At 34.6% G+C, this 25,694-nt stretch overlaps 3 protein-coding genes across 6 annotated transcripts in view; all 3 read right to left on the bottom strand.

The window, feature by feature from the left end:
• Positions 1–314: 314 nt before the first annotated feature.
• Positions 315–3,186, bottom strand: Dcps (Decapping enzyme, scavenger). The gene is made up of 4 exons (XM_017610415.1): positions 2,853–3,186; positions 2,559–2,769; positions 2,335–2,480; positions 315–2,088 (listed from the first exon to the last, which is right to left on the bottom strand). The coding sequence occupies exons 1-4, from the start codon at positions 3,069–3,071 to the stop codon at positions 1,414–1,416; spliced, it is 1,251 nt and encodes a 416-aa protein (XP_017465904.1). The 5' UTR covers positions 3,072–3,186; the 3' UTR covers positions 315–1,413.
• A 229-nt stretch (positions 3,187–3,415) lies between these two features.
• On the bottom strand, positions 3,416–7,948 carry Sec8 (exocyst complex component secretory 8). The gene is made up of 10 exons (XM_017610394.1): positions 7,892–7,948; positions 7,249–7,586; positions 6,429–7,185; positions 6,236–6,360; positions 5,562–5,885; positions 5,100–5,501; positions 4,590–5,031; positions 4,338–4,514; positions 4,053–4,259; positions 3,416–3,978 (listed from the first exon to the last, which is right to left on the bottom strand). The coding sequence occupies exons 1-10, from the start codon at positions 7,946–7,948 to the stop codon at positions 3,802–3,804; spliced, it is 3,006 nt and encodes a 1,001-aa protein (XP_017465883.1). The 3' UTR covers positions 3,416–3,801.
• Positions 7,949–14,945: 6,997 nt separating this feature from the next.
• LOC108358858 (uncharacterized protein ZK1073.1) overlaps positions 14,946–25,694 on the bottom strand; it is a 56,765-nt gene continuing 46,016 nt past the window's right edge. For 3 of the 4 annotated variants that reach the window (XM_017610361.1, XM_017610379.1, XM_017610387.1), the window contains exons 3-12: positions 22,177–22,227; positions 21,964–22,027; positions 20,816–20,933; positions 19,763–19,973; positions 19,568–19,639; positions 17,853–17,858; positions 16,865–16,977; positions 16,635–16,722; positions 16,493–16,567; positions 14,946–15,685 (exon numbers count right to left, since the gene is read on the bottom strand). In XM_017610361.1, the coding sequence (XP_017465850.1) occupies positions 15,455–15,685; positions 16,493–16,567; positions 16,635–16,722; positions 16,865–16,977; positions 17,853–17,858; positions 19,568–19,639; positions 19,763–19,973; positions 20,816–20,933; positions 21,964–22,027; positions 22,177–22,227 (1,029 nt within the window). In that variant the 3' untranslated portion in view covers positions 14,946–15,454. The remainder of the gene's footprint in view (positions 15,686–16,492; positions 16,568–16,634; positions 16,723–16,864; positions 16,978–17,852; positions 17,859–19,567; positions 19,640–19,762; positions 19,974–20,815; positions 20,934–21,963; positions 22,028–22,176; positions 22,228–25,694) is intronic. The other variant, XM_017610369.1, reaches the window with a different exon arrangement.

Below are 25,694 nucleotides of genomic sequence, written 5' to 3'. Positions count from 1 at the left end.
CAAGTCAGACAATGTAATGTTTTTTTTTTTTGTTTTTGATTATTATTCATTACGAGTATAATGATTACGAATACTTTTTATATAGTCACTAGAGAAAAATAAAGTTTTTAATTAAATTTGGAAACAAAACAAAAGATAAAATAAAAACTCAAAAACTAAAATTTAAAAATGCTTAATTTATAAGCTAAAAGCAAAGACAAACGAGTTAAAAGTGCAGTATGTGCAAAACAAATTAAAATTGTAATAGCAGCAGAGGTGGCGCATGCGCATCAACGGGTTAAGTTGATATTCCAACACAGGTTGTTAAAAAAAAGCAACAATTCAATTCAAATTTTGTAAGCTGTGCTTAACAGCATCTGCGACGCATAGCAGGAGTACGTGCGGAGCAAATATAAATGGCATCATTATGGAGAGACTTTAATTTGTAGCCAATATTGTTGTTATACGCAGCGTAGCGCCATCCACAATGCCATTGCAAATTGATATGTGATTGTTTTGGTTGCTGCTTGCTGGACACGGGCGCGACAGCTCTGAAATGTCATGCGTACGAGCACTAACTGAATGAAAGCCAGACATACGCATATGAATCATCTAGGAAAAGCTTAATAAATGTATTTATGGTATTTGAAATTTTAAATACACTGCAAAAAAAGAAACAGCAAACAGCAAGAACAACAATAATGTACTACCTACATACATACATACATATGTACATTTAAAGAATCCTTGCATGGATACAACACACGCATACTAAATTTCATACATATTTACATACACACCCACACACAATAAAGATAAACCTTGTGCATAAAACACGGCAAAAAACTGTAAGTGTCTATTATAATGCCAAGGAAAATTTAATAAATCAATAATAATCATAATGAAATGCTTCATCCATAAATCAACATTATAAAAAAAAAACACAAAATCAAGCAAATAAACGAATGCAATTTTCATTTAATGAAAATCTTTGCATCAGAGAAAAGCATTTAAGAAGTGTTCTCATTTGCCGCCAATGGCTTTATAGAGTAAAATATTATGTATGTACTTGACTTAGCAAAACCTTGGAAATTACCTCAAACAATATCCTTTTGAACAACAACGGAATGGCTAACAGATATCTGCGCATTTATTTTGTTACTGCGTTCACTTCATTTATCATCGTTCAAGCCAAGCAAAAAAGTGTATTTACTCTTAGCCCCCCGCATTTTAGTCAAGTACAGCGCTGAGCAAATGTGTGGGGTACACGCTTGTTTATTTGGAACAAATACTTTTTTCAATAAACGATTTGTGAAGTGAACAGTTTCGTTACCTGAATTTCTCTGCACCTGCATGCATCACATTTTTTTACATTTCAAATTAATTTGCTGCTATTGGGAATTATTTAAGTGCAAAAACATGAATTTTCTTGATTTATTCCACTGCAACCTCTATGGTTGGTGTCTCCTTCAATTTTCTTTCTGGCGGTTCTTCAGCATTTGCTTCATCCGCTGCTAATTTTAATTTCTTTGCTTGTGGTTCATCTACAGCATCAGCATTACATTGCTCCTTGTCTTCATTTTTTTCAATCCCGTTCTCTACTATTTTTGCGCACTTCTGCACCGCTTTTTGGGCTTCATATGCATCTAACAGCTTGCTGTCCTCGAACAAAACAAATGGCAGTGTCACACGCTGATAATAGTCCGACATCAATTCAATATTGCTTATGACTATATCCAGCATATGTGATTTTTCACACCAAATACCTGGCGCATCGCCACGCACCGGATTGATATGAGCGTGCAGATGATAGAATGATGGTTGATAGTGAAAATATATGCGCAATTGTGAGGCGCATAAACCGTAACGCTTTTCGATAGCTTCTGCAATTCCTGCGCGTAGATTGCGCAAAAGCGGCAGATGAGTAGAGTTGAGATCACGCAAAGATTTGATATCGCGTTTGCGCGTAATGGCAAGAAGATACAGTGTCTCCAAAGTTTTGCCATCCCACTTCAAGTCGGGCAAGAGTATGAAGCCAGTTTCGGGATCTGAATCTTCATACACAATACGATCAGTTTCTTGACGATGTTCCAGTATATTGTATACCCACTAGTAAGATAAAATTGAAAATCATGGCAAGGTAAATAAAATACGGTGGGGCGATTTTACAGAAACTTTCAGTTGAAATCAACAAAATCGTCTGGTATGAACGGCTTTTAAACTAATGAAGTTGGGGGGTAGCCAACTTTACATTCTTGATGAAATTATAATTATTATACTTCAACTAATCGCTTATTAAATTTGCCTGGAAAATCGCATGTGAACACCGTTAAAGCTTAACCGATTTGGGCTTACATCTAAACTAAATTGGCTGTTCGTTATATACGGCAAAGTTAGCTGCTCATATAACGCTGGAGTTTCAGTAATCAGGTACTTTTGAGTCAACGAATACTTTTCAATGTGCTTCTCTGTAGCTGGATATACCACTGTCGTCTTAATGCCTACAATTAGGAGTTAAATGTGCCGAAAAAAAAACCACTACATAGAGTCAAATCTAAAAGTCCGATTTTTTTTCTTACCATTCAATTCAGTGCTGGGAATGCATCGAAAGCTGCCATAAATGTTGTTGATGAACTCCGTATGCACCTGCAGGGCAGCACTGAATATGCTTGGAGTTTCAGTAGCACCCTCCTCGCTCGCAGTTTGCACATCACGCTCCTTGAATGCTTGTTTCTCAAGCAACACAACAGCTACATCAACAGTAGAAACATCGGGGAATGAGCCCAACAACTATGTATATATGTACATATGGATAGGAGGTTGAAAATTTTATTTGTGACTAGCTGCTGTTATATATTTTCTTAAGATATTACCGCTATAGTTTTTCGCATTGTATTATTTTGTAAAATACGCGTCAACTTAAATTTGGACAATTCATAGCTTGGATGCGTAACCTCGGCTTCCGAGCTTGCCACCGGCGGCGACTCTCCTGCAGCAGTGCCATTCTCAACCCCGGTTACTTTTTCTGCTATCTTAGCAGCCGATTCCTCAACAGTTGTTGGTTCTGCGTTTAATTCGGTATTTTCTGGCATGGTTTATTGTTTGATCCAACGTCAATTATTAAAAATAAAAGAATACAAATATCGAAACCCGCCGGTAAAATTATGCGAACGCTTCTTCTTATCAGCACCGAAATTCACAGTAGCAATAAGCAGGGTTGCACGAATGCTCCGTCAAACTGGTTGACTATTGTTCCTAAAATTAAGTACTTTATTAAAATTTGAAATAAAGTACAAAAGTAAAGGTATTCATACCGACTTTGTTAACTCGAAATTCTGTTCAATGTATTTTTTTCTTCTTTTAGAATTATCGTTTTACCGGCTTACCGACATTCCTACTGTTTACTGCTACATGACAATAAAAATGCATTGAAGTATTTAATGTATATGTATATATGTAACTTTGTTTATTGTAATTAATAATTTCCACTTTGTAATAGTATCAATATTTTATATAATAATAGCTAAAAATAAACCCAACTGTTTCAGGCAATGCGTTACACTCATACTTTAATGCATTTAACTATTGTTTTGTATTTGTTTGTATGTTGCGCTGTGTATGAATGCTTTTCGTGTTAATGTCCTTATGTGCCTTATATGTAAAAAAAGAAAACAGAAGCAAAGTTGCACAAGCTTTCAATTTTTGTAATATTTTAGTACATTTCGTTAAGCGTTTCGTCTAGCAGTCTTAATTGCTAGAGTAAGAGTGTCGCTAGAGTTACTAGTTTTTCAATCGCCGTACTTGTCTTTACGCAAAACAGCATTAAACAACAATGCCAGTGGAGGGTTTTGCGCCTAAAATATCTGATAGCCTTTGTTGATATGACGCCAGGACATTTGATTCGGTTATGCCACGCGCCTTACAAGACAACTGCAGTGCATTAAGGTATTGCATTTCAGTGAACTGAGCGCCTTTTTCAACGATGTTCGTAAGAATGTCCTGCAATTGAAAGGAACAATGTTAATTAAAAAATATTATTTATGGAGTGTTATTCTCTTTATCTTAAAGCTTACATCCGGTTCCATGCATAGCAGTTCATAAAAGTTCTTCGCTTGATCCAGCGCCACTTCGCGTGACGCTGTAATATTACTCAGCGTTTGCTGTAATGCTAGCGAATTGCGGCACATGCGTTGCACGGTCGCTTGATCGATGTTTTCCAGATAGTTGGAAGCTTGTATGAGTATGCGCGCGGCCAAATGTGCCAAACCTTCGAAAATATACTACATTTTACAGAAAAAAGATATGTTACCTTTTTCCGTTTTTAGAACTATGTAGTTTAATATTTTTCTATCACTTACCCTAGTCTTGCGTGGATGCAGCGTTGCACTGAATGCCTCATCCATTTCAGCCAAACGTTTGGTTAGCATCTGCACTTGCCGATCCGGTTCGAGGATGTCATCATCCTTGGCGCCCATGAAACTGTTGGATTTGGTAGCTGGCTTCGAACGCAAATAGTGGAAGCATTGCACGCGCACCTAATAGATAATAGAGGTAAAACATTAAAATTTAATTGTTTTTTTTTTTGATAATAACGGAGATTTTGAACAAACCTCCAGGTGTAACACCAACAGGCACGTATTGGCAAGTTCATCGAATTCGAGTGCCAAATTGGTCAACACTTTAATGGTGCCATCTTTGATGGCTGCCGCATGCGTGGCCGTACACTCGGACGTGATGACATTAAGGCCATTTACCAAAGGTTTCCGCAGCTCGTTGGCGAATTCCGACACACGTCCAGAGAACCACTCCATGCTCTCCTGCAGCACTGCGAGCTCCTTCAGAACACTTATATCCGCTAGAATTTCCTGCTGCGTAATGCCACCCTCACCCAAGTTGCTAGTGAGCATTTCAGCTTCGCGTATGTTGCGTTGCTGCACTTGCATTGGACTCTCCTCTTCCGAAGGTTCGAAATTGTTACGCTGCAGCTTCTTGCCATGCTTCACACGTTGGTTGTGGTTGGAGGATTTCAGATCGGTCCAGTTAGGAAGTGTTCTGCGTACCATAAAGTATGCGTGCCGTTAATGTAATTTAAAAACTAAACTATTACTTTGCATACTTACTTTAAAAATCGGCTAATGTCTTCATCCTTTAACCAAGCCACACTGTAGATGCGTTTGTCCTCCGAATCTGGTTGTACAACACCTCTATAGGCGGCCTGCGATATTTCGCGGTACGTCTTTAGGAGGGCGCACACCATTTTCAGCAACTCATCCGAATAGCACGGCAACTCTTGTATGAGGGTTTTGGTCTCTTGCAGGCGCCGCTCCACCATGGCTGTACATTGCAGCAGTGGACGTGACAAACCCATGGCTTTCATCTCTTCTGGAGTGATAATCGTGCGCCAAGCATCCTGATTTTTCGATAATGATTCGATGGTTAATTGTAAATTGCGATTGTGACCTTTCGATAGGAACGTATCCTTAATGTAATTGTCGATGAAATCGTGTAAACTGCAGGGGTGACTGTTGCAAATTAAATAACGGTTAAAAAGTTTCATAAAATCAAGTAATCGACAAACTCACCCCGGCTTGCATTTCATGAAGCCCTCGATTTCCTGTATATAGGCCATTAGTGGCAAATAGACTTTAGTTATCACATTCTGGTCGGCTTTACAGATCAGCACCTTGTCGCGTTGTTGTTTGGGGTGCGCAAAATTACCGCTACCACTACCACTGCCGCCACCACCAAGCGCAGTTGTGGTCAGATTATCGTCTGTGGAGACGTCGGAGGCATTTCGCCGATGTTCCTTAACACCGCTTCCGCCACTAACGGCAATTGTGGGCGTGACACTCTGTTGTGGTGGTATATGCGACGACTTGTCAAATTTGAAAAGCGACTTTTTAGAACTGAAAAATAGTAGCTCGAATTAATAAAAAAACACAATTTCAAAATAAAAAGGAATAAAGTCTACTACCAATAGCTTTTTGGGAACATTTTTCTAGAAATAGCAATAATAGATAGGGTTGGCTTTACGTGAATAGAAAAGACTTCAATACTAACCAACGCACAGCAACATGAATGCGGTGTCTTGGAATATTTAAAAGTTACGCGTTAGTAATTTAGAAAAATATAATCAATCTAATAAACCAACAAATATGTTGCGAATTTATTTTGTGAACACATTTCCCTTATATTTTCAAACATTGACAAATTTTTAGTTAATAAATTAATAAATTTCTACTTCTCTGCTCCTTACCTTGGTACTTTGCGCCGCAGAAAATACGAATTTATATTGTTAGTTGGCTCAGCAAACGCCGATTGTGTTGCATCATCCCCGGAAGCATTTTGTATATCCAAATAATCGGTTAACAGCAATTGTAGCTTAACAGTTATAGAAAAAGCATAGCTAAGAAAATATGCACACTAAAAATGAGTATTTAAGAACTTACCACCGACTGTGCTTGCGCCCAAAAGTCTGTAAGATCATATGGCTGCGGTCCAACTACTGTGTACTTTTGTCCCACTGCCAAGTAGTTTTTCAACAGCAGCGCATGAGTTTTAGCGATCGCCTTGAACTGTTTGAAGATAACTTCGAGCAATGTTAGTAAAGGATTATCGCGTTCATTTGCATTCAAATTCAGAGCAATCAATTGATACGTTGTCTGCCGCACTACCTCTAATAGTTGGGTTTGAATTTGTACACGCAACAACTCCAATGAGTCGGGCACTTTACCCAACATGCCGAAACATTCGACGATAATTGAAATAAAGTAGGTCATACTCAATTCGGGATCAACTAAGTCGGCATCATCAATTACCTCGGACTTCTCAAGATCAAAACCTTGCGCCATTTCCATGAGTGCTTTGCGCACACGTGAATTCGCTTCGATGCGATCTGTGGAGCGTCGCGCCCCAATGCCCCTTGTAAAGCTCGAATTCAGGCGACTGGAATTATTGCGTTGAAAAGTGGTGTATGCTTCTGCGGCAGAGTTTTTGTAGAGTTGTGTCACGAGCTCTTCGTGCAATCGTTGATAAAGTTGTTGGCGTCGCGATTGTAAGTCTACACGCAAATCGGCCAATCCTTCAACATCGCTAAGCGGACCTTGTATAGTTGCTAGCGCATCGGTGAGCGCTTTACTTGCATGCAAATATTGCCGTTTCGCTGTATAGCTGACAACACGTTGAGGCACTTTACGCAATTCGTTGCTAAAAAAAAAAAACAATAAATAAAAACAAATGCCTACGCTCAAGTATTGCAGTGAGACTTACATTTGCTCTAACATCTCCAGCACATACTTATGCTGCACCGCATCGGTCCACATCTTTTTCAGCTCCTCCCTGCGGCACTGTAGTAAACGCTTGCAAGCACCTAAATTTTCTTTCACGCCATGTATGCGTTCTCGACTGGATGTTATCTCTGTTGACACTTGACTGAACAGTGGCAAAACTTGTGTCAACTGCTGATCATGACGCGATACCAACTCGTTCAGGCGCTGATCGGAACGTTTGAATTCCTTTTCGATCTTAAGCTTCTCTTGCTGGCGTTCCTCAGTTGTTTCGCTAAAGCCCAGCGATTTGATGACGTTGACGAGGAAACCGCAGCCGGCCTATGTTTGCAGCAAGGAGTAAAAGAAACATTTAAGAAAATATGATAAGAAATGTATGCTAGGATTAATTGAAAACGCCCTTTATTATTTTTACTGGATTTGACGCGACGGAGCACCGAAAAAAAATCAACTTTTGACAACTCCGCCGATGACAACAGCAAACACCTCTGCTCCACAAACATGGATTTTTATGCTTTTATGTCCATTTCGGGGTTTGGAGATTTTCTTATTTCTATTTCTAACGTTCGCTTACTATTCAAAGAAGCGTTTTTAGATAATTCTATGCACTTTTCTCCAATAATTACCTCATCTTTTCCATATTTAACACCGCGCGGAGGTTTTGTTGGAGGCGACTCGTTCATTTTTCATCTCACTACTGCTGTCATTTCATTGTTGCTGCCGCAGCGGCAGCGACATGCCACGATTTAATGCTGCCAGAGGTTATAAATTTATGATTAAAAATCCAAATTTTTATGATTGCGAAACATTTTTGCTAGATTCAAAAATTAAGGCAGATCATTGAAATTTTTGCTTAAAAAGTCCATTCCTCCTCGTTTCTGACAAAAATCTGGAAAGTGTCAAAATGCTCGATCTGAAGAAAAATGCTCTCACTAAAGGGAATAATCAGAAAAATTAAAGGAGTTAAAAAACCTAAATTTTTAGTCGAAATCATGAATATACATATGTATTTAGCTGAAACTTGAAGGGGAACTTTCCTATAAGGGCGGTCGTTGAAGCGAAGGTGAGCAACGGTCGGGTAGGCGTGACACCTTCAACCTATAGAGATAATATATATTTGAGAAAAAGATGTTTCTCTTCAAACTTCTGAACAAACTATCATTTTATTTTCACAACTTGATGTTTAAAAGAACAGTATCATTTGTTAAAATTATAAATTACATAGCAAGTGGATAAGCAGCAAGTATCGCTACAAACCCACCTTTTTGGACAGGGTATGAACCACCATTGACAAAAATGCTTTTCAGGCGTTTGGCGATTTTCAGGCCGGCCTTCAGCTACACAATTCAGCTATTGCCGAAAGCCCGAAAAGCGCGAAATGCTTTAAGAGCTTGTTGTGAAGTTGTACTCTTAAAGCCTGGAAAGCTTGTTATGGAGTTGTACTTTCACGCAGACAAATAAATCTTATATACTATGAATAAAGTACTTCTTACACCTTCTAATCGGGCGGAGCATAAGGCACCTGTGGCCAAGAGAAGAGAACATACGCTCTCTATCCCCGGGATCTAGTATGAAATTTATAGCGTCTCTAGGGCTAGTCGAGGTGTTGTGATGACCTAAGGGTACAATAGACCTACCAGTCACAGGGATTGAACTAACTAACTATCTATCTATCTATCTAAGTGCTAAAAGTCTGAAAAGCGGTGGATGCCTGAAAAGCCTTTTGTCAAGTTCTGCTCTTAGGCGAGCCCGGTATGCTACTTAATATATACATATTGACAGGGCCGCTAAGAGAAACTCCGAACCCATTAATATGTGTTTATCAACATAACAAAATATTTTTGTCTTCCAACTTCATTTCCGAAAAAATACGGGCCCTAAAAAGCTCTGGGTCTTGGGGAAACACTCGGCATAAAAATTTCCCAAGCTTTTTTTTGTTACATAGACCCGACTTTCATGGGACCGTTCATCTCTCCCCTGCTTATTGTTGGCCACCAATTATACAATCGGCCTATGGGACTCACCTATTTCCGCATACTTCACAAGTTTCAGTATGGGCATCACTTTCACTTTTACCATACATCTCTTGGTTCAATTCTTTCTCGCACGTTCGCGTACATTGCGCAACGTGAGTATCTCAAGCACGATTTGGGGTAACCAACTCTTGAGGAGCTTTGGACTACGGCAGAAAGAAAGACGGTTAAGGGGGGCAAATTTGAGGAATTGGTTTAAGAATCCACTGAAGTCAGCAAGTTCTATCTACCATGCGATCCGGCTACTAGCGGATATCTATCTTAGAGAAGGCGGCTCGCTATATAACGATATTTGAAATAAAGATGTGGCCCAGCTTCTGGCTGTTCGCTGCATTTGGGACTAGCACACTAAACTAGTCAAGCGAGGCGTGGCCAAGCTCTGACGGAAGAGAGGGATGGTGCGTCAAAAGACCTCTTCTATGAGCGCTTGAAGAGATGCGTCCGTTACGATATCACATTCGTACAGAAAATTCAGCCCACATGCGTAGACTGCAACTGGCCGACTTTGCTGAGAATATATTGAATATACCCACATCGAAAAATGAGAAACTTATGGCCTTATTCATAAACAATAAAGTAGGTTTAAAGAGCTTTATAAAATGACATTTTCATACATTCTTTAGTTTATAGACCTTTTTCAAAGCTACTCTATTTTTCATGAATAAGGCCACAAATCTATTAGCTTTTTTTATTGACCCACAACACGACTAAACAATTCAAGAAAGTTAGCCCTGTCGTATGCGTCACTTTTTCGCAGTGCATACAACTATTTCAATCTATCCATGCGTCAACTACGGAAGAATTAACCTTCTGAACATCGTTAAAATTCTTCTTAGCGAGCAATTTGTGGGGACAAATAAGGCCTACTGTCAACGAGTTTTACTCGTGTGTGGCTTTAGAAATCCATCTAGACCATCTCTTTGTCGATTTAAAAGTGGTTTTTGACAGCAAGAAAAAGAGTTGCGTATACGCCACGTTGTCTGAATTTTCTAATCTCCCAAGCTAACACTTAAGTCTGTGTTAAATAACGTTTAGCAAAACCAGCTGACCTGGCAGAGGTAACGTGCCTCTTTATCATAAGTAGAAGGATATTGAAATGTATTAAGCCAAAACTCAGGCCAGACGAACTAGGTTAGATTGGTTAGGTGTGAGCCCCTTGTATCAGGGACTCACTTAGACAATTAGGAGATACCACATTCTGAACGACACTCAATACTTGGTCTATGAAACGCCTCGAGCTTATTATGTAATTACGAATTCGGCTAATCCTAATGCCCCTGAGCTGCTCGGGGCTATTAGCACTTTCACTACCAAGCGTATTTAAGCAGTGCGTCATCACAGACCAGGTAGGATTTTATTTGTTTTTGTCTAGTGCTTGGGGTTTTGGTTGTCATTGGGTATGTCATTGGGGACACATATATAGGACACATATGTGTGGGCATGATATTCTCTGAAACATTGCTCAATACATAGGCTAATTACTTGGTCTTTATGTTCAAATTAATTATGTTCAAACAAGCCTAAATATATGTACTTACCGTCCTCTGTGTATTTATTTAACTATGAAGCTAATATTTTCTCTCTTAAAGTCAGTAAAGACTTTCACACGTGCACTGTAAATAAACATAACCTCATACTTTACAGGTAGCTGTAATCCCGAGACCACTTGTCGCAAACGTATGCCAGACTTTCCTATAGACCATACTGTATCTAACAACCCGCTATCGCAGACCGCGGCGCATGTAGGTATAATTTAATTAAGTTAAACCGGCGTCACACATTTGTGTCGGTGGTCGCACGTGAAAACTCAGCTGACAGATATATGTGATGCCTGGCAGCGAACGTGTTAAGGATGTGAGAGCCAAAGTACCTTAGCCTGGCAAACGCTGGGCACCTAAGAAGGCATTGTTGAGGGGATTCCACCATACAGATTGGTCTTTAAAAGGCCACTATACTAATTCAGAAATTAATGAAGAAAATAATACGCCTTGTTTAAAAAATTTTTTATTCTCAAAGGGCTTAAAGTGGTTTACCAAATTCGATCAGAGCCAGAAGTTATGCTCAACGTCACCCTGCAAAACTTTAGTTGCAAGCTCGTACGAGTCCGGACTAGTCAGAATTAGTCAGATTTTACAGGAAATCGATCACGTACTCGGTTCTCTGACAATTGAGAGGACAAAAAAGAGTATAAATATGGTTCTCTCTCTGTCAGAAGTTACCAATTTTAATCGGAAGATTTTTTGCTGGTAAATTCCGGTAAATGTGTCCAGCGATCAGCTGTAGTGTGTTTGACAACCAAATTGCAAAGAAAAGAAAAGTGTTCTCTGCTAATGCATGTTGAAATGTATTTAATTACTTGTTTAAAGGGTTTCCGATGAGTTTGAAAGTATTTTTTTGTTATTTACATTTTTCAGATGAGCGTGTTTACATACAAAATAAGCAAAATTTTGCAACCAAAATTTGGAGGTTATGTTGATGTTGTCAGAAAGCGATCCCGTTCTTTTCAGTGTTACTCTCTCGCTCTGAGCGAATTTTTATTTTTTGCCAGTTTTACTAGTTTTAGTCCGAGGAATACCGGATTGGACCTTTAGTTTGCTAAATCCCAAAATTAGAGATGGCCTAGTACAGACAGATCTCCCCTAGTATTTCTGCTCAGTTATTCAGCGATGTGAGAAATGCGTAAAAAAAATTATTAATTTTAAGGCACGCTAGTATTCTTTTAGATACAATTATTTTCTCAAATTGGGTACAATTTGAATATTTCATATTCCATCACTAGTGTGAACTGTTTAGGCTCCGAAAGTGTACGACCATACATACGTTTCGCCGGGTTGAAAAGTAAATAAAACACAATTGTTTTGAGGTTTCTTATAAACTTCATCTAAACAATTTAATTTTTCCTCTTTGCTATTTACTTTGGCATTAGACAATTTGGTTTTAATTTTTCTGATTTTTAGTAATTTGAATTTATGTATGTATGCGTTAATAAAATATTATAACTTTCTGTTTAATAAATATCCATATGAAATCGACCAAAAGGTTGAAATAAAGCATTTTTGATTTACATGAATTTTCATGTAACGATGTTTTGCCAAAGGAAATTTCGTTTGAGCGTTCAAAATTTTAAAATTTCCCTGACATTGCAATTTTATTTTTTGAATATTTCAGAAATTATTTTAGTTACAAAAATGGGTTCTTTTCTCTTTTTAAAAGTGACATTTGAGGTTATATATAAACGAATTCTAAAATAATGCAATATATAGAAATACAAATTTCGTTTAGTTCCCTTAACTTAATTGAATTCAACTTTTAAAACCAACCTAAAATAGGATTAAAGTGATTGACAGTAAAATAAATTTTACCAAAAAAAAAAACGTGGGGTGCCTAATATCAATTGTTTTGAACTTTTCATTTTCAGTTCAGTAATATTGAATATTGTCAAAAGCAGGACTATAAAATCTAAGAAGCACCCTACGCTTAATTAAAACGAAATTAACTATAACAGTTTTTGAGATATTCAAAAAAGTAAGCTTATAAAATTCCGGAAATTGTGAAATTTAAAATTTTGCATATTTTAAATTTTTCCTTTGGCAGAACTTCATTACATGATATAAGAAGAAAAAAACTTCTGACCAAAATTCATCCAAATCAAATATGGTTGCTTCGAACCAATTGACGATTTAACGTGGATTGACCCATAATTATCAATTTGCTGTGTGACATTGCGATAATATAGGTTATGTGTTCCATTACTTGATTGTAGTTAAGCGCTAATATAAATTTTCTAAATAATGTAGATAATACAATATAAAGATCTTTTTTATAATGAAAAATAATTGTACATACATACATGTATATATATATAATTTGTCTCTTTGGCTAATAAGTTTGTTTTGTTTGTTCGAATAAATATCTTAATTGAATTAAATTTGCGTGAATTAAAAATTGTTCTCCATTGCGTTTGTGAGTGCAAAAATATTCTTCCATATGCTGCTTGAAATTACTATCAAGATTTCAACTTGTTTGTTTTTTTTTTTTGGGCTTGGCTTAGGTTTTTAGTTGTTGAACAACGCGAAACACACTTTGCTGCGTGTTTTACTAGATATACATAAATGTATTAACAATTTGAGGTTAGAATTGCTTTCAGATTTCAAGATAAGTTTTTTAAGGTTATATTTCTTTATAAACCGTTAGTGTTTTCTTACTTTTACGACTATGCTTTTTTTCATTGCTAATTTGTCGCTGTGTATAGGCAATACGTATAACAGTTTGCGTCTCTAAACAATTTTTCACTAGAATTTTGAGCTAATTACAGATAAAATTTTCCATTTAACCTCTTCTTCGTGCGTTTTGTTCTCTTTTAGCTTCATAAGATTATTCAACGCAAATTATTTTTGTCTTAAATCCATTTGAAATTTTACATAGCATTTCCACTATCCTTAAATTGCGCAATTCACAAAGTCAATTTGAGATTGTAACTGTTTGAGTGATTGATTGCAGTTTCAATGCCAATTTTTTTATGCTGTGATTTATAATTTCGTTTGATCCTTTGGTGGGAACATTTAGTTAAATTTATTTTGGTTTATCGTTCATTAATTCTTCTTGCTTGAAAATTATTTCCAGTGAAAACATTTTGGAGTCGATTAAACCCAATTTTCTATTACATCCAGTTTTTCTCTCACCAAATTGAGAACCGTATCGCAGTTTCAGCTTAAATTAGGAATAGTGCCCAATTGCGCAATTTGGGGCGCGTGAGAACGTGCTATTTCGAATAAAATATGAATTTGATATTTTTCAAAAAACTTTCCAAAGCAATTGTTTTTTTGTTTGAATTAAAGGTGCATGTAAATGCTTTTAAAAGTGCTACATATCTACATAATTAGGTATGTATGTATATTTCGAAAAAAAGTTTATCCGGTGTACTTTATTTGGCAAATTAAAGGTACTTACTGCTTTCCATTAACCAGAGAGGTATTTTGTAGTTGAAAGCTTTTTGTTTGCTCCATTCTTTGTTGGTATTTTTTGGTTGATTTAAGAAAAATTCATTTTGGAAGATATGCTTGGTTTTCTTTCGTTGTAGGTGGGCTTGTGGTTTTTGTATGAAAAATGCGAGATTTTAATTTTTTAATTTTTGTACATGATTGCACTATTTATAATATTTTTTATTTTGATGGCTTTTGACATTTTATTTTATGAATTAATCGGGTTTGAGACATACAGCAATAATAACAACAACTACTAATATTCAGCACTAATCTTAATATGTGAGCGTGTACAGGGGGCCTAAGTGTATTTGCACTACTTTCAAGCTTTTCTTTAAAGGAAATTTGTTATTGCAATGAATACATACATACATTTACATATATGTTAGTATGTATGAAACAAAATTTAAATTTGAAATTAATATTCAAAAATTTGTTTGAGCTTGAGGCCGTTTGTAATGAAAATTTTTGTGCATAAACAGCAACAAAGTAAAAACAAGCTCAAGCTCAATAAAATTGTTGAGCCATTAATTATTTATTGTATTAGTCGTTTGAGATTTATTATTATTTTTTTTTTTGATTTTATTATAGGAAGTTTCCACAACGCCCAGATTTCGCAATTTCAATTTGAATATGAATTTCAATTTCGATGACAGTTTTTTTTCATTTACTAATGTTCTTATTGTTCACAATAAGCAATTTTCAGGGTTGTATTCACAATTTCATTGAAATTGGGATTCACTTACAATTTCGGATGGCAGGTTTTGGTTTGGCCAAATTAAGAATCGTGCAGCTGAAATTGCGAATAATGTCGAAATTGCACAATTTAGACTTGAGGCAAACTCCTATTATTAGCATAAGAATTAATTTTTTTAATAATTCTTTCTTAAATCATATCTAGTAAATTTTTAATTTTCTTATTATTATTATAAAGCAAAATTAAAATAAATTGTTTTTGGTGCTTTTTTATAAAAAAAAAAATAAGCTAACCCAAATTTTGCACTATAATTAGCATGCTCATGTAGTATTTGTCACATATATGTTTGTATGCATATTTTTTACATACTTTGTAAAATCATTTTAAAACTAACATTTTTGTTATACGTATGTATATTTACTCAATTTAGCAAAACGCAACAATTTATTACATATTTTACTAAATATGTTTTTGCATTTATTTCTTTGGTGATTCGTTGTTAATAATACTCAATCGGCGTATATTTGGCTTATCGTAATCTTCCATTGAGATGCCTCGTGAAAGTTTACGTGAGCCATTCTGTCCATCCATGGAGCCACCCGAACTGGTTGAGTAAGCGCGTCCACGATCAACACCAGGCATAACGACAGAGGTTAGAATACCTTGACCTTTGCAGAAGAGTAAAATCGACTGTGCCACTTTGGCGGGCTGCGAAGGAGAATAAAAGAAAGGTAAATTATACAATTTTAAATGAAATTCAGATTTATCAGCCCCTGCTAAAAGTATGCCCATCTATAGATGAGACCTTGGCTATTCACACCATCATGTCAGATTTTTGACATAAAATTATTGATTTATCTACAAAGTTGTTTGTTTTGTAAACATAGTAGTTCTCGGAGTGGGTAAAACTGACGCCAACCCAGCAGAAAATTTGTAACCGCTTCTTGTGTAACCCAGAAAAAAATCTGTAATCGCTTCTTGTGTTTCCAAATGAACATTTCTGATTTCTGTTCAGTGCTGTTTCAGGCCCATTTCGAGACAAGTTACCATCTGGTTTATGAAGTAGTAGGATCTTTTCGGGACCTGTTCAGGACTGCTTTAGGACCATTTCGGAACTTTTATGGGTGTGGTTATGGATCATTTGAGACTGTTTCAGGCCTATCAGGCCTATTTTGGGACAAGTTCGGGCACATTTAGGGCCTAGTTCAGGTTTACTTCGCGACTAGTAAGTATTTCCTCGGGAACGTTTGAAGACTTGTTCGAGATGATATAGGGACAACTTCACGAATTCTACTTTTGCAACTTAAGGACAATTTTGGGATAAGTTCGGGATCGAAATGATCCTGCACTATTGCCGAAGTAGTTGTGAATCCCGACAAAATGAATAAAATGAAATGAATTTTTTGTTGAATTTTCACACATAAAATTCCGTGAGTACCTGGCACTTGCGTTTTTCCTATTTCTAAAAGCTCTAATTAACATGTGTTTTGTCCCTTAGAAATGTCATTTACTTACCGCATCAGCTAATACATCGCCTGCACGCTCTATTTTCAAAATGGTCACCTTTTCCTTCTCAACATCCTTGTGCAACTGAAAATTCGAAAAAATTGTAAAATTAAAAAAACTACGCAAGTCTCTTTTACTAATTCAACTTTACCTTCTCAACCATGGAAGCATAGGGGCTCAACATGCCTGTGATTAAGATGACATCAATCTTGCAGCCCTTCAATGTAAGATCCTTGCGGCTATTGAAAACGAGATGTGACCCAAAAAAAGGTGTTAAAATAATCAACCGATCGCGCAGTAGTATTTTATTTTATGAAATTTACTTTAACTACTATACATATATTTAATGCATATAATTATTAAAAAAAAAAAAGTTCTTACCTCATGAATGCCTTGACGTAGAGTCCCACATTTTTGCTATTCAAAGTGCTGTGCAAACGCTTCTGATATTCGGTGACAATTTTTTCCTTGTCGGGATTATCACCAACCAATTGCTATACATGTATGTACATATACATTTATATGTATGTATAATTTTTTAGCAAATTTTTGGCGACAAAATTTTTTTGTTTTTTTTTTGTGGTGGTGGATGTGATAGTTTGGAAATAGGCAATGTGATGAAATACATAGTCCAAGAATCAGCGATGGAGTACAGAAAAGGGCATTTAATGGATGGAAATGATACAAATGTTAATGTAAATTTTTATATTTATAAAATTTTGACTCGAATTATGTATGTATACATATCTATTTATGGGGGGACAAACTTGTGTATTTTTGGTTAAAAAAAAAAATGTTTTAAAGAGCTTTATAAAGTACTACTTTTATAAAAATTGTCAATTCATAAAGCATTTAAAGTTATCTTAATTTTTTATGAATTTGGGTACTTTTTGATTATAGAAAGCTAAGCTAAGCTAAAAATTATAGAGAATCCTCTGGCAAAATAGTGATAACACATCCAATGCAGATGATTATATTGCAAATTGCGGGCATGTAAATGATTGAAGGTTGAAGGAAAATCAAAGTTATTGTTTAGTTGAAGCTTAAAGTAGCAAATCGAAATCTTTAAAAAGTCTCGCATCTATTGTTCTACCTCTGTATAAATAAATTGTGAACACAAAAACTTTAATAACAAAGTGGGGATTTAATGGAGAGCGAAATTATTTAATGCCGCGCAAATATGTATTATACATGTATGTATGTATGTATGTGAAACTAGAGAAAACGGAATACGTGCAGAATCTACATACAATAATAATGAATTAAATTGGAATTCAAAAGGAACTAGGCAAATTTGTATTTTATTTAGGTGAGCTGTGAGTATTTGCTGGAAATCGCTGTGAGCTAAGCTGAATTGTGTGATAATTACCTGGAACTAAAGCAAAAATAAAGGAAAATGAGCTGCAAACTTTAGAAACTCATTATTATTATTTTTTAATAAAACACATTTGTTTATAAAGCACACTGGAGGTAAAATTTTGCCACTTCTAGCAACTATACGTGTGAGGATTCCGCCAAATTGGGATCAGGATTTCAATAGAGTACACAAGTTTCTATTTTAAGGGTAAGTCTAGAACTAATGCCTTATTTTCACTCGACATTTTTGTCATTAAAATTTTAATGTTTTCATTTAGTGACAGTTTTTCAGTGCCAGTTTAAACTTAGATTATGTAAACTGCGTTTATATCGAACAGCTGGCTGACATTTGATTGGCTAATCTTAGTTTAAACCAGTAAGCCATGCACTGAAAAACTGGCAATAAATGAACATTAAAATTATAATGTGAAAATTGGAAATTAAGAAATAGCGGCGACGGATTAATCATTTTAATGTCTAGTGGAAATGCGGCATACAACTTTAATGCTACATTAAGTAAATATCTACATACAAATCAATATATTATTTCAACATATCACGCCAAACGAAAAAAACATTATTTTTTTTTCGAAATTCATGCAAAATTCTGAACTTTAAAATTTATTTTACAGAATTCGTTTTAGTTTCGTTGTAAAAGTTATATTTAGGACTACAAGAAATGTATATATAAAATTCGAAAGATGAAAAAATTTACAAAATTTTGAAATGAAAAATAACGTAAAAGTAAAAACTTAAAATAATTTTTTTATAAGATCTTAAAATATCCTTTAACTTTTCTAGAAGGTCTTTTTTCAGACATAAATTTTTGAACTTTAACTTTCTGCAAACTGTACAAAATTTTATTAAATTTAAATTTATTTTTTATTTAAATTTCAGGATCTTGTAAGATCAGTTAAAGGTATAAAAGAGGTTGTGCTAAAAAGGTATATAAGTTTTTGCTTTAACGATTTTTTAAATTTTAAAATTCTGCAACTTTTTTATTTTAATTTTTTTTAATATATCTTTTTTAAAATGTAAATCCGGGCGACTAAGGAATTTTGACATGGATTGAGAAATATGAATATATCTTTTAAATAACTAAATAGATAAACACATGTGTATGTAAAAACAAAGCTTCGCGTTATGCAGTAGGAAAATGTGTGACTTTTAAACAAAGCATGAAACTCGAAACCTCATCATCAAAGAATTTTAGAAACAGAAGTGTTTTCAGTTAAGAGGTAAATTGAATAAAGCAACAATTCAAAGCTGATTTATGTTGAAGAAGTGAGTTTACTAATATATGTATGTAAGTTATAGATGTATGTGTGTAGGTTTTGTTATACCTCCATAACCTGGCAGATGACGAATAGTTTCAGATATAGAAAAAATGTCAGCAAAGAGTATCATATTATGTTGCGTTTATTAAATACGTCAGCCCAAGGCAAGTTTTTTTTTGTGTATGTTTCAATTGCAAAAAAGAAAAAAATTAAAAAATGTTATTTCTATATTTAATCGCCATTTAAAAGTTACACACATAGCTGACACGCAATTTAGTATAGTACCGATAATTTTTACATATAATTAATTGTTGTATAATTCGAATTTTGGGGTGTTTTTGTACATAAAACACACTGATTTGTGCATTTTCTAAAAACAATTAGTTACACACATACACACAGGCAAACATCAAAGAACACACACAAAACCATTGCGCCATTGCATACTTACATGTCCAAATTTGTGATACATCAAAAAGCTTTCAGCCGATTGTGCTATATCATCGTTTTTCCATTGAATAAGCTATAATTAAAATCAGTGTTTATTAAAGATTACTTTCAATTAAAAAATGTTTTTTTGTTCGCTTTAAAATTACTTCCGGAATCCTTATTCCTGCCCTGAGTGGCCAGTCGCACTTACACTCACCTTGGTTTTGAAGGATTGCAAAACGCTTGCTGCGCTGCCGGTAGCATTAATCAACACCAAGCCAAGCACACGCGATGGATGCGCCAATCCGAAACGTGCCAGCACATTAGCGCCGGCACCTTCGCCCAGACCCATCACATATTTGACATGTAGAAAGTCCAAAACAGTGATGAGATCCTCGCCAAGGGTTTGCAATGAAGGAAATTGGAAGCTGGAAAAAAGGAGAAAATATGGATATGTTCGTTAGTATAAATACGTAAAACTCTTGACTATGTATATATGTACATACTTACATTAGGGTGCATCACCAAAAAAAAAGTTTTTTTATATTTTAAGACTTCTGCCATAATGTTTTAAATTTTTAAAGCTTATTATAGAAGGTAGAAGAGTCATCTGAGGCGATTTTTTAAGAAAAAATATTTTTAGAAACTAATATTTTGAGGTATTTTTAAATAGGTCCACCTCATGTAAATCTTAAAAATTTCTAATGTATTTTGGCGGAAGTCATAAAATATAATACATTTTATATTTCCGATGGAAAAACAGTACCGATGTTTTTTTATGGAGAGTGATGCATCCTAATATATACACATTTACTTATTATTTTGGGAAATGATGTTCCGCATAAATAGAAAATTGACTTGAAGTTCAAAAATTAATTATATTTTCTCTTGTTCTTGTATTTAAAGCATTTAACAAAACCGGAAAGAAAAACTGTTAATAATTATAATCGCAAAACCGTATTTTCTCAAGCGGTTCTCGATCTCAAATTTAAAGGAATTCATCATTGTTGCTTTAGATTAAATCTCCCATTTAGCGGGCCCCTACCTTTAGATAAGTGTTATTTGCTCTCATTCGAAAATCGAAGAAGAAATATCTACATCTTCTCTTTTCCCCTATTTTGCGCTAAAACTGCTAGTTGGTTTACGAACTCTTGAACTTACAAACCTATTCTATATTAGGATCCGGTGATGTTAAGTTTGAACTCTTTTTCAACTTTACCGACATTTTCTTTTTTTGATACTTAACCTATTAGATGGCTATTTAACTTACTTGTCAGGTAAAGGATCTGCATTATCAGCGTGTCCTGGTACATCGATATGTATGAAACAAGAACGTTCCTTGATTTCGGTCATGCATGGACTGCTGACGAATTCCTGGAATGAATTATCTGCGAGGCGAGATAAGAAAATTAATAAGAACAAATTTTATTGTGATATACTTGTATGTATGTATATTAGGGAGCATCACCAAAAAAAAGTTGCGGTTTTTTCATCTGAATTATAGAACTGATTACATTTAAGGCTGCGGCCAAAACATTTCGGAAAAATATTAAGATTTACGTGGGCTAGACCGATTTGGAAATATCCCCAAAAATCTGACTATTCTTATACCCTTGATAAAAGTTTTAAGCAGTTTTATGCATAACTTTTAAGCTAAATATCTTCTATCATGTGAAGTGATTTTTTAGGAGAATTAATTTTACTTTTAAAAAAATTGATTTTTGGAGATATTTTCTTAAGACTTTTCCGAAATATTTTGGCCAAAGTATTAAAATATTACAAACATTGTATTATATTCCGTTGGAAAATCAATACCGATTTTTTTGTCATACAGAGTGATACACCCTAATGTACATGCATAAATGCCAGGAGACTGTCTGTTAAGCTATGCGTTCTTCAATAAAATAAAAAGGCAAATAACAATTGGTGTAGGAATTTCTATGCGACTGTTTTTTTATTCTTAATTTCTCCTTCATTTGTTAAGCATCGCTTTCATCCTTTAACTTGTGTTATTTTCTTAACATTTTATGGCATTTCACGGTACATAAATCATTTCGCTGGGAAAAATCGCAACATAAATAAGGTGACCAGCTACATGTACATATTCTGGCATAGATATAAAGTAAATAGGTGCGTATATATATAAATACAAGTATACAAGTAAATACAACCATTTAATAAAATGGCTCACAGTGAAAATGTTGGATGGTTTTTTTTTGCGCGCTGCTACATATTTAACTTTTATATTACTTTGCATGCCTTTTTGTTTATTGTGAATGCAGTATTTTCATTTATTACTTTGCGCATTTGACCGTTAACAGAAATTTACTTAATTTATGACTACGAGTACGTGGTTGCTGCGCGCAAAAAAAATAAAATAAAAAAATAAAAATCATAAATAAATTTTAATAAACTTACGATTGCATCCCAGATCGTGGACTGTTATAAAGACGGCTCGTTTCTCTTGTTGTGTCAAGTCGCCCTGATGGAAAAATTAAGTGAAGTGAAATTAAATGTTTTTACTTCTTATTTTGTTATAATTATGAAGTATTTTAAAAGCTGAAAGCCTTTTGGAGAAGCTTTATAGTTCAAATTATATTTTTTAAGTACGTGTTTGATGATGTACTTTACCTGTACTGTTACGGTCAATTCGCCACTTTTGTCCGTATTCACAAGATATTTCTGCAATGGTTGAAAAAAATATAAAATTTGATTTAAAATATATGTACATATAGTATAGTATAGTATTTCTTGAATTTGAAACTGAGAGGAAGTTTTTTTTTTGGAACGGGGAAAATACTTATAAGCAAGGAATAGATATAATTTGTAAGGTATGTAATGACCAGCATGAGATTTGAATTTGATTTGATATTTATGTAAGTGAAATGCAACGCTGTTTTTAATGACGGCCACTCAAACCTGATTGTAGGAAGTGGAAAACTGAAAGTCTTCTGTAAACACGTGAAACGCTGCTAACTTTAGACAACATGGTGGCAATGATGGGCATACTTAAATAGTTTTGCATTTAAAGCAGGAAGCGAAAACAGCTGTTTAATTATTATTATTATATAATTGTTGCGTAATGATATTTATTTCAACGAAGTTATTGAGGTTTATATGATGATTGATTTTTATTTTTAGATCATTGTTTTTTAATTTTAATTTTCGATAAATAATACACGTTAAATTAGGATTTTTATTTTGCCGTCAAATTTTTAAATAGTCAAGGGTGGTCACCTCTGCATTAGATGTAGTCAAGGGTGGTTACCTCTGCATTTGATGTAACTGACTACTTTTGGACAGAAAATATCAATAGGAAAAACAAAATATTTATTTTTTTTCATTTAATTGACTTATTTTATTACATATCATATTGATGTACATATTCTGCTGCAGGTGGTCCCATATTCAAACTCCGTCGGACATAACTTCAAAATGATAATATGAAATTTTGACATCACCTTTATTTGTCCTCAACTCGAGAAAGTATTTGCGAAGTGCAGGATATTTAAATAGAAACGCGTTTAAAGAAAACAATCTTCTGCATTATTCCTGCATTACTTGTCAACTAGTTTCAAGTTAGCTTTTTGTAGCTAACTACAAATTATATATTTTTTAGAAATCCCGCAAAAAAACTAACAGCAAATGGGTTATTTTTAATCAATTTACAATTTTTTTCTGCAATGTGCGTTCACATATGTACAATGTGCATTAACTTTGCCGCCTGCCTTAAATATTATGACTGCATTTATAAAAGTTGGCGTACATACACATACATACATACATACATATACAAAATCATAAAATTTTCACTTATATACAAAGAACATTAGAGGTCACACATTAACATAAAATGGCTGCCGACAAATGTGTTTAATATTCGTAATCAGCTAACGGATGTAAATAAAGAGGGAATGTGAATAAAACCATAAGCAAAAACAATGCCTAGAGCACAATGGAAGTAGGTAATTAGTGTCAAAAAGAAAAAAATAATAATGGAAATTCAGTGCGGAATTGTAATGGCCGGAATAGTGTACATATATGTATGTAGGTGTACAAATGTGTGGAAGGTACCGACCTAAACGATGCTGGCATACATACGAGTAGTTAGTGAGTGCATTTGATTCATGCACCATGGGCCTTTTTTGGCACTGATTCGAATTCTCTGCTTAAAATTTTTTACTAAAATTCTTTTAAAACCGAAACTTTGATGTTCTTTAAAAAAAATTTTGATCACATTAGTGAACAACTTAAAGTGAAAATGTACATACATACACACATTTCATATTCCTTATGTATTAAAAATCCTATCGAATGTTATTTGCTTACAGTGGGCTACATTAAAGTAAATTCTGTTAAATTTTTATTTAAAATTTTTTTCTATTTCCTTGCCGATTTTTCTCCCCTTTCAAAAGCACGCTTCCACCTGTTTTAGTCTTGCTAAGCACAACTTTTATAGTAGAAGCCACAAACGTGCCAGCGTGAGGAGCCCATGCTAATGTATTGTAAGTAAGTAGATATGCACATACATACATACATACATACATATATTAGTACAAAGATGGGTTTTTGACAAACTCGTGCTAACCAGGATGCCCATGAGTATACACGGCTATTACGTGCTGCTGCGCAACTTTTCAATGAACTACTAAGTATGGCAGTTGTGTTAACACGTATTTATATTCACATATACTTACTTACATATGTATGCATGTATGTACATGAAATAACTTACACTTAGTTAGCGTGCACGAACCAAATATTGAAGATGAAAATGCGTACAGAAGTACATGTTCCTAGACGTTCAGAAAACAATTAAAAGAAAAAACGCATTTGGTTGTAAAAGCTTTGAAGCTTTCCCCATTTTTGCGACTCCAAGAACATTATCATAAAATTTGTTTGTGAAATTCGATACCCTCTTCAATTATCTCTGGATAATTTTATATGGCATATTTCTTGCGAAAGCATCATCGAGTTTTTGCCAATAGTTTATTTGGTCTTGTTTTTCTAGGAACAAATTGAATGAAAATTTTCAGCAGAATTATGACAGAAGGGGGGAGTGTGTTGTTCGAAATGCTAGTGCAAGATCATTGTGATGACCAATGGGTTTCCTCTTACCTATCCCTACATGGTTTTAAACACCTGAATGTTGCTCATACGCCACGTGCAACCACACGTTCATTTCCAAAATTGTATAAATATGTATGTATTTAGCGCTATGGTAAAAGGCCGACGTGGAGCAAAATGTTGTATTTATTCTGAACTGAAGTTTTTTCTTTGATTAAAAAGTTGATGCCCATCAGCCTCTAATACAATTAAGTTGATACAGTGCCGGCAAAATCACGCAAGAGCATTTTCTATCTTAACAAAAACATTGTAAATTGTACAGCTTTAGTATGATACAGGTAAAGATTTAGTCAACCATCTTCTGTTTACTTTATTCAATTATAGTAAACGAAATACAAATACAATATGCAGTAGATATACAAAATGTCATTTGCAGACAGATATTATGTATTTTCATTGTTTCCACGGGCACTGAGTACATCTATAAGTGGGTTGACAAGGAATGTGAAGCGCTTACGTAAATACTTACTTGTCTACATATTTTTAGCTGAAAGCTTCGGTTGCTAGCGCTGCGTTATTTCCTAGTTTGTGTAAGATTTTTTTTGCTACTTATATAGATTTCTTAATAAAATAAAATAAATCCAATTGAAATAAATTAATTAGGGGATTCACAAGACATGTTAAGCGTCGTTAAATCTTTTTAGGTGGTTCGTAACTTTACACAAATATTTTTGAACTAATAGGAAATATATTATTGGTTCTTAATACGTCCTACAAATCTTCTAAATCACGTTAACCGATGTTTGACATTGATAAATTTTACGATTTTAAGACATTAAGACACTTAACACGACTTGTGAATACCCAAAATGTAAAATAATGTACATAAAATTTTATATTCAACTGTCTCAACGCAGTGTCTGGCGTTTGTGTTGAAAAACATTGAAGTAAATACTTTATACACTTAGCCCATTTATGGGTATTTTAGTCCACTGAACTTTTAAGTCGATTATGTGAACACTTTGCTTTTTAAAAGTAAGCATGGGTAATCTGCTTACGAATTTATGTGGCTGTAAATCGTT

The sequence above is a fragment of the Rhagoletis zephyria genome, unplaced genomic scaffold (assembly GCF_001687245.7).
Source record: "Rhagoletis zephyria isolate East Lansing unplaced genomic scaffold, Rhagoletis_zephyria_1.1 Rzeph_scaffold_00012, whole genome shotgun sequence".
Classification (NCBI taxonomy): domain Eukaryota; kingdom Metazoa; phylum Arthropoda; class Insecta; order Diptera; family Tephritidae; genus Rhagoletis; species Rhagoletis zephyria.
This window is presented reverse-complemented; position numbering and strand designations above follow the sequence as displayed.

What these genes read in the sequence shown, in the direction of transcription:
- Dcps (XM_017610415.1), bottom strand. Translation starts at nt 3,071, where the DNA reads ATGCCAGAAAATACCGAATTAAACGCAGAACCAACAACTGTTGAGGAA. An exon ending in CAATGCGAAAAACTATAGCG is followed by an intron (nt 2,770 to 2,852) that starts GTAATATCTTAA and finishes ATATATACATAG; the next exon opens with TTGTTGGGCTCATTCCCCGA. An exon ending in TCCCAGCACTGAATTGAATG is followed by an intron (nt 2,481 to 2,558) that starts GTAAGAAAAAAA and finishes TCCTAATTGTAG; the next exon opens with GCATTAAGACGACAGTGGTA.
- Sec8 (XM_017610394.1), bottom strand. Translation starts at nt 7,948, where the DNA reads ATGAACGAGTCGCCTCCAACAAAACCTCCGCGCGGTGTTAAATATGGA. An exon ending in TTCATGAAATGCAAGCCGGG is followed by an intron (nt 5,502 to 5,561) that starts GTGAGTTTGTCG and finishes AATTTGCAACAG; the next exon opens with TCACCCCTGCAGTTTACACG. An exon ending in GACATTAGCCGATTTTTAAA is followed by an intron (nt 5,032 to 5,099) that starts GTAAGTATGCAA and finishes TATGGTACGCAG; the next exon opens with AACACTTCCTAACTGGACCG.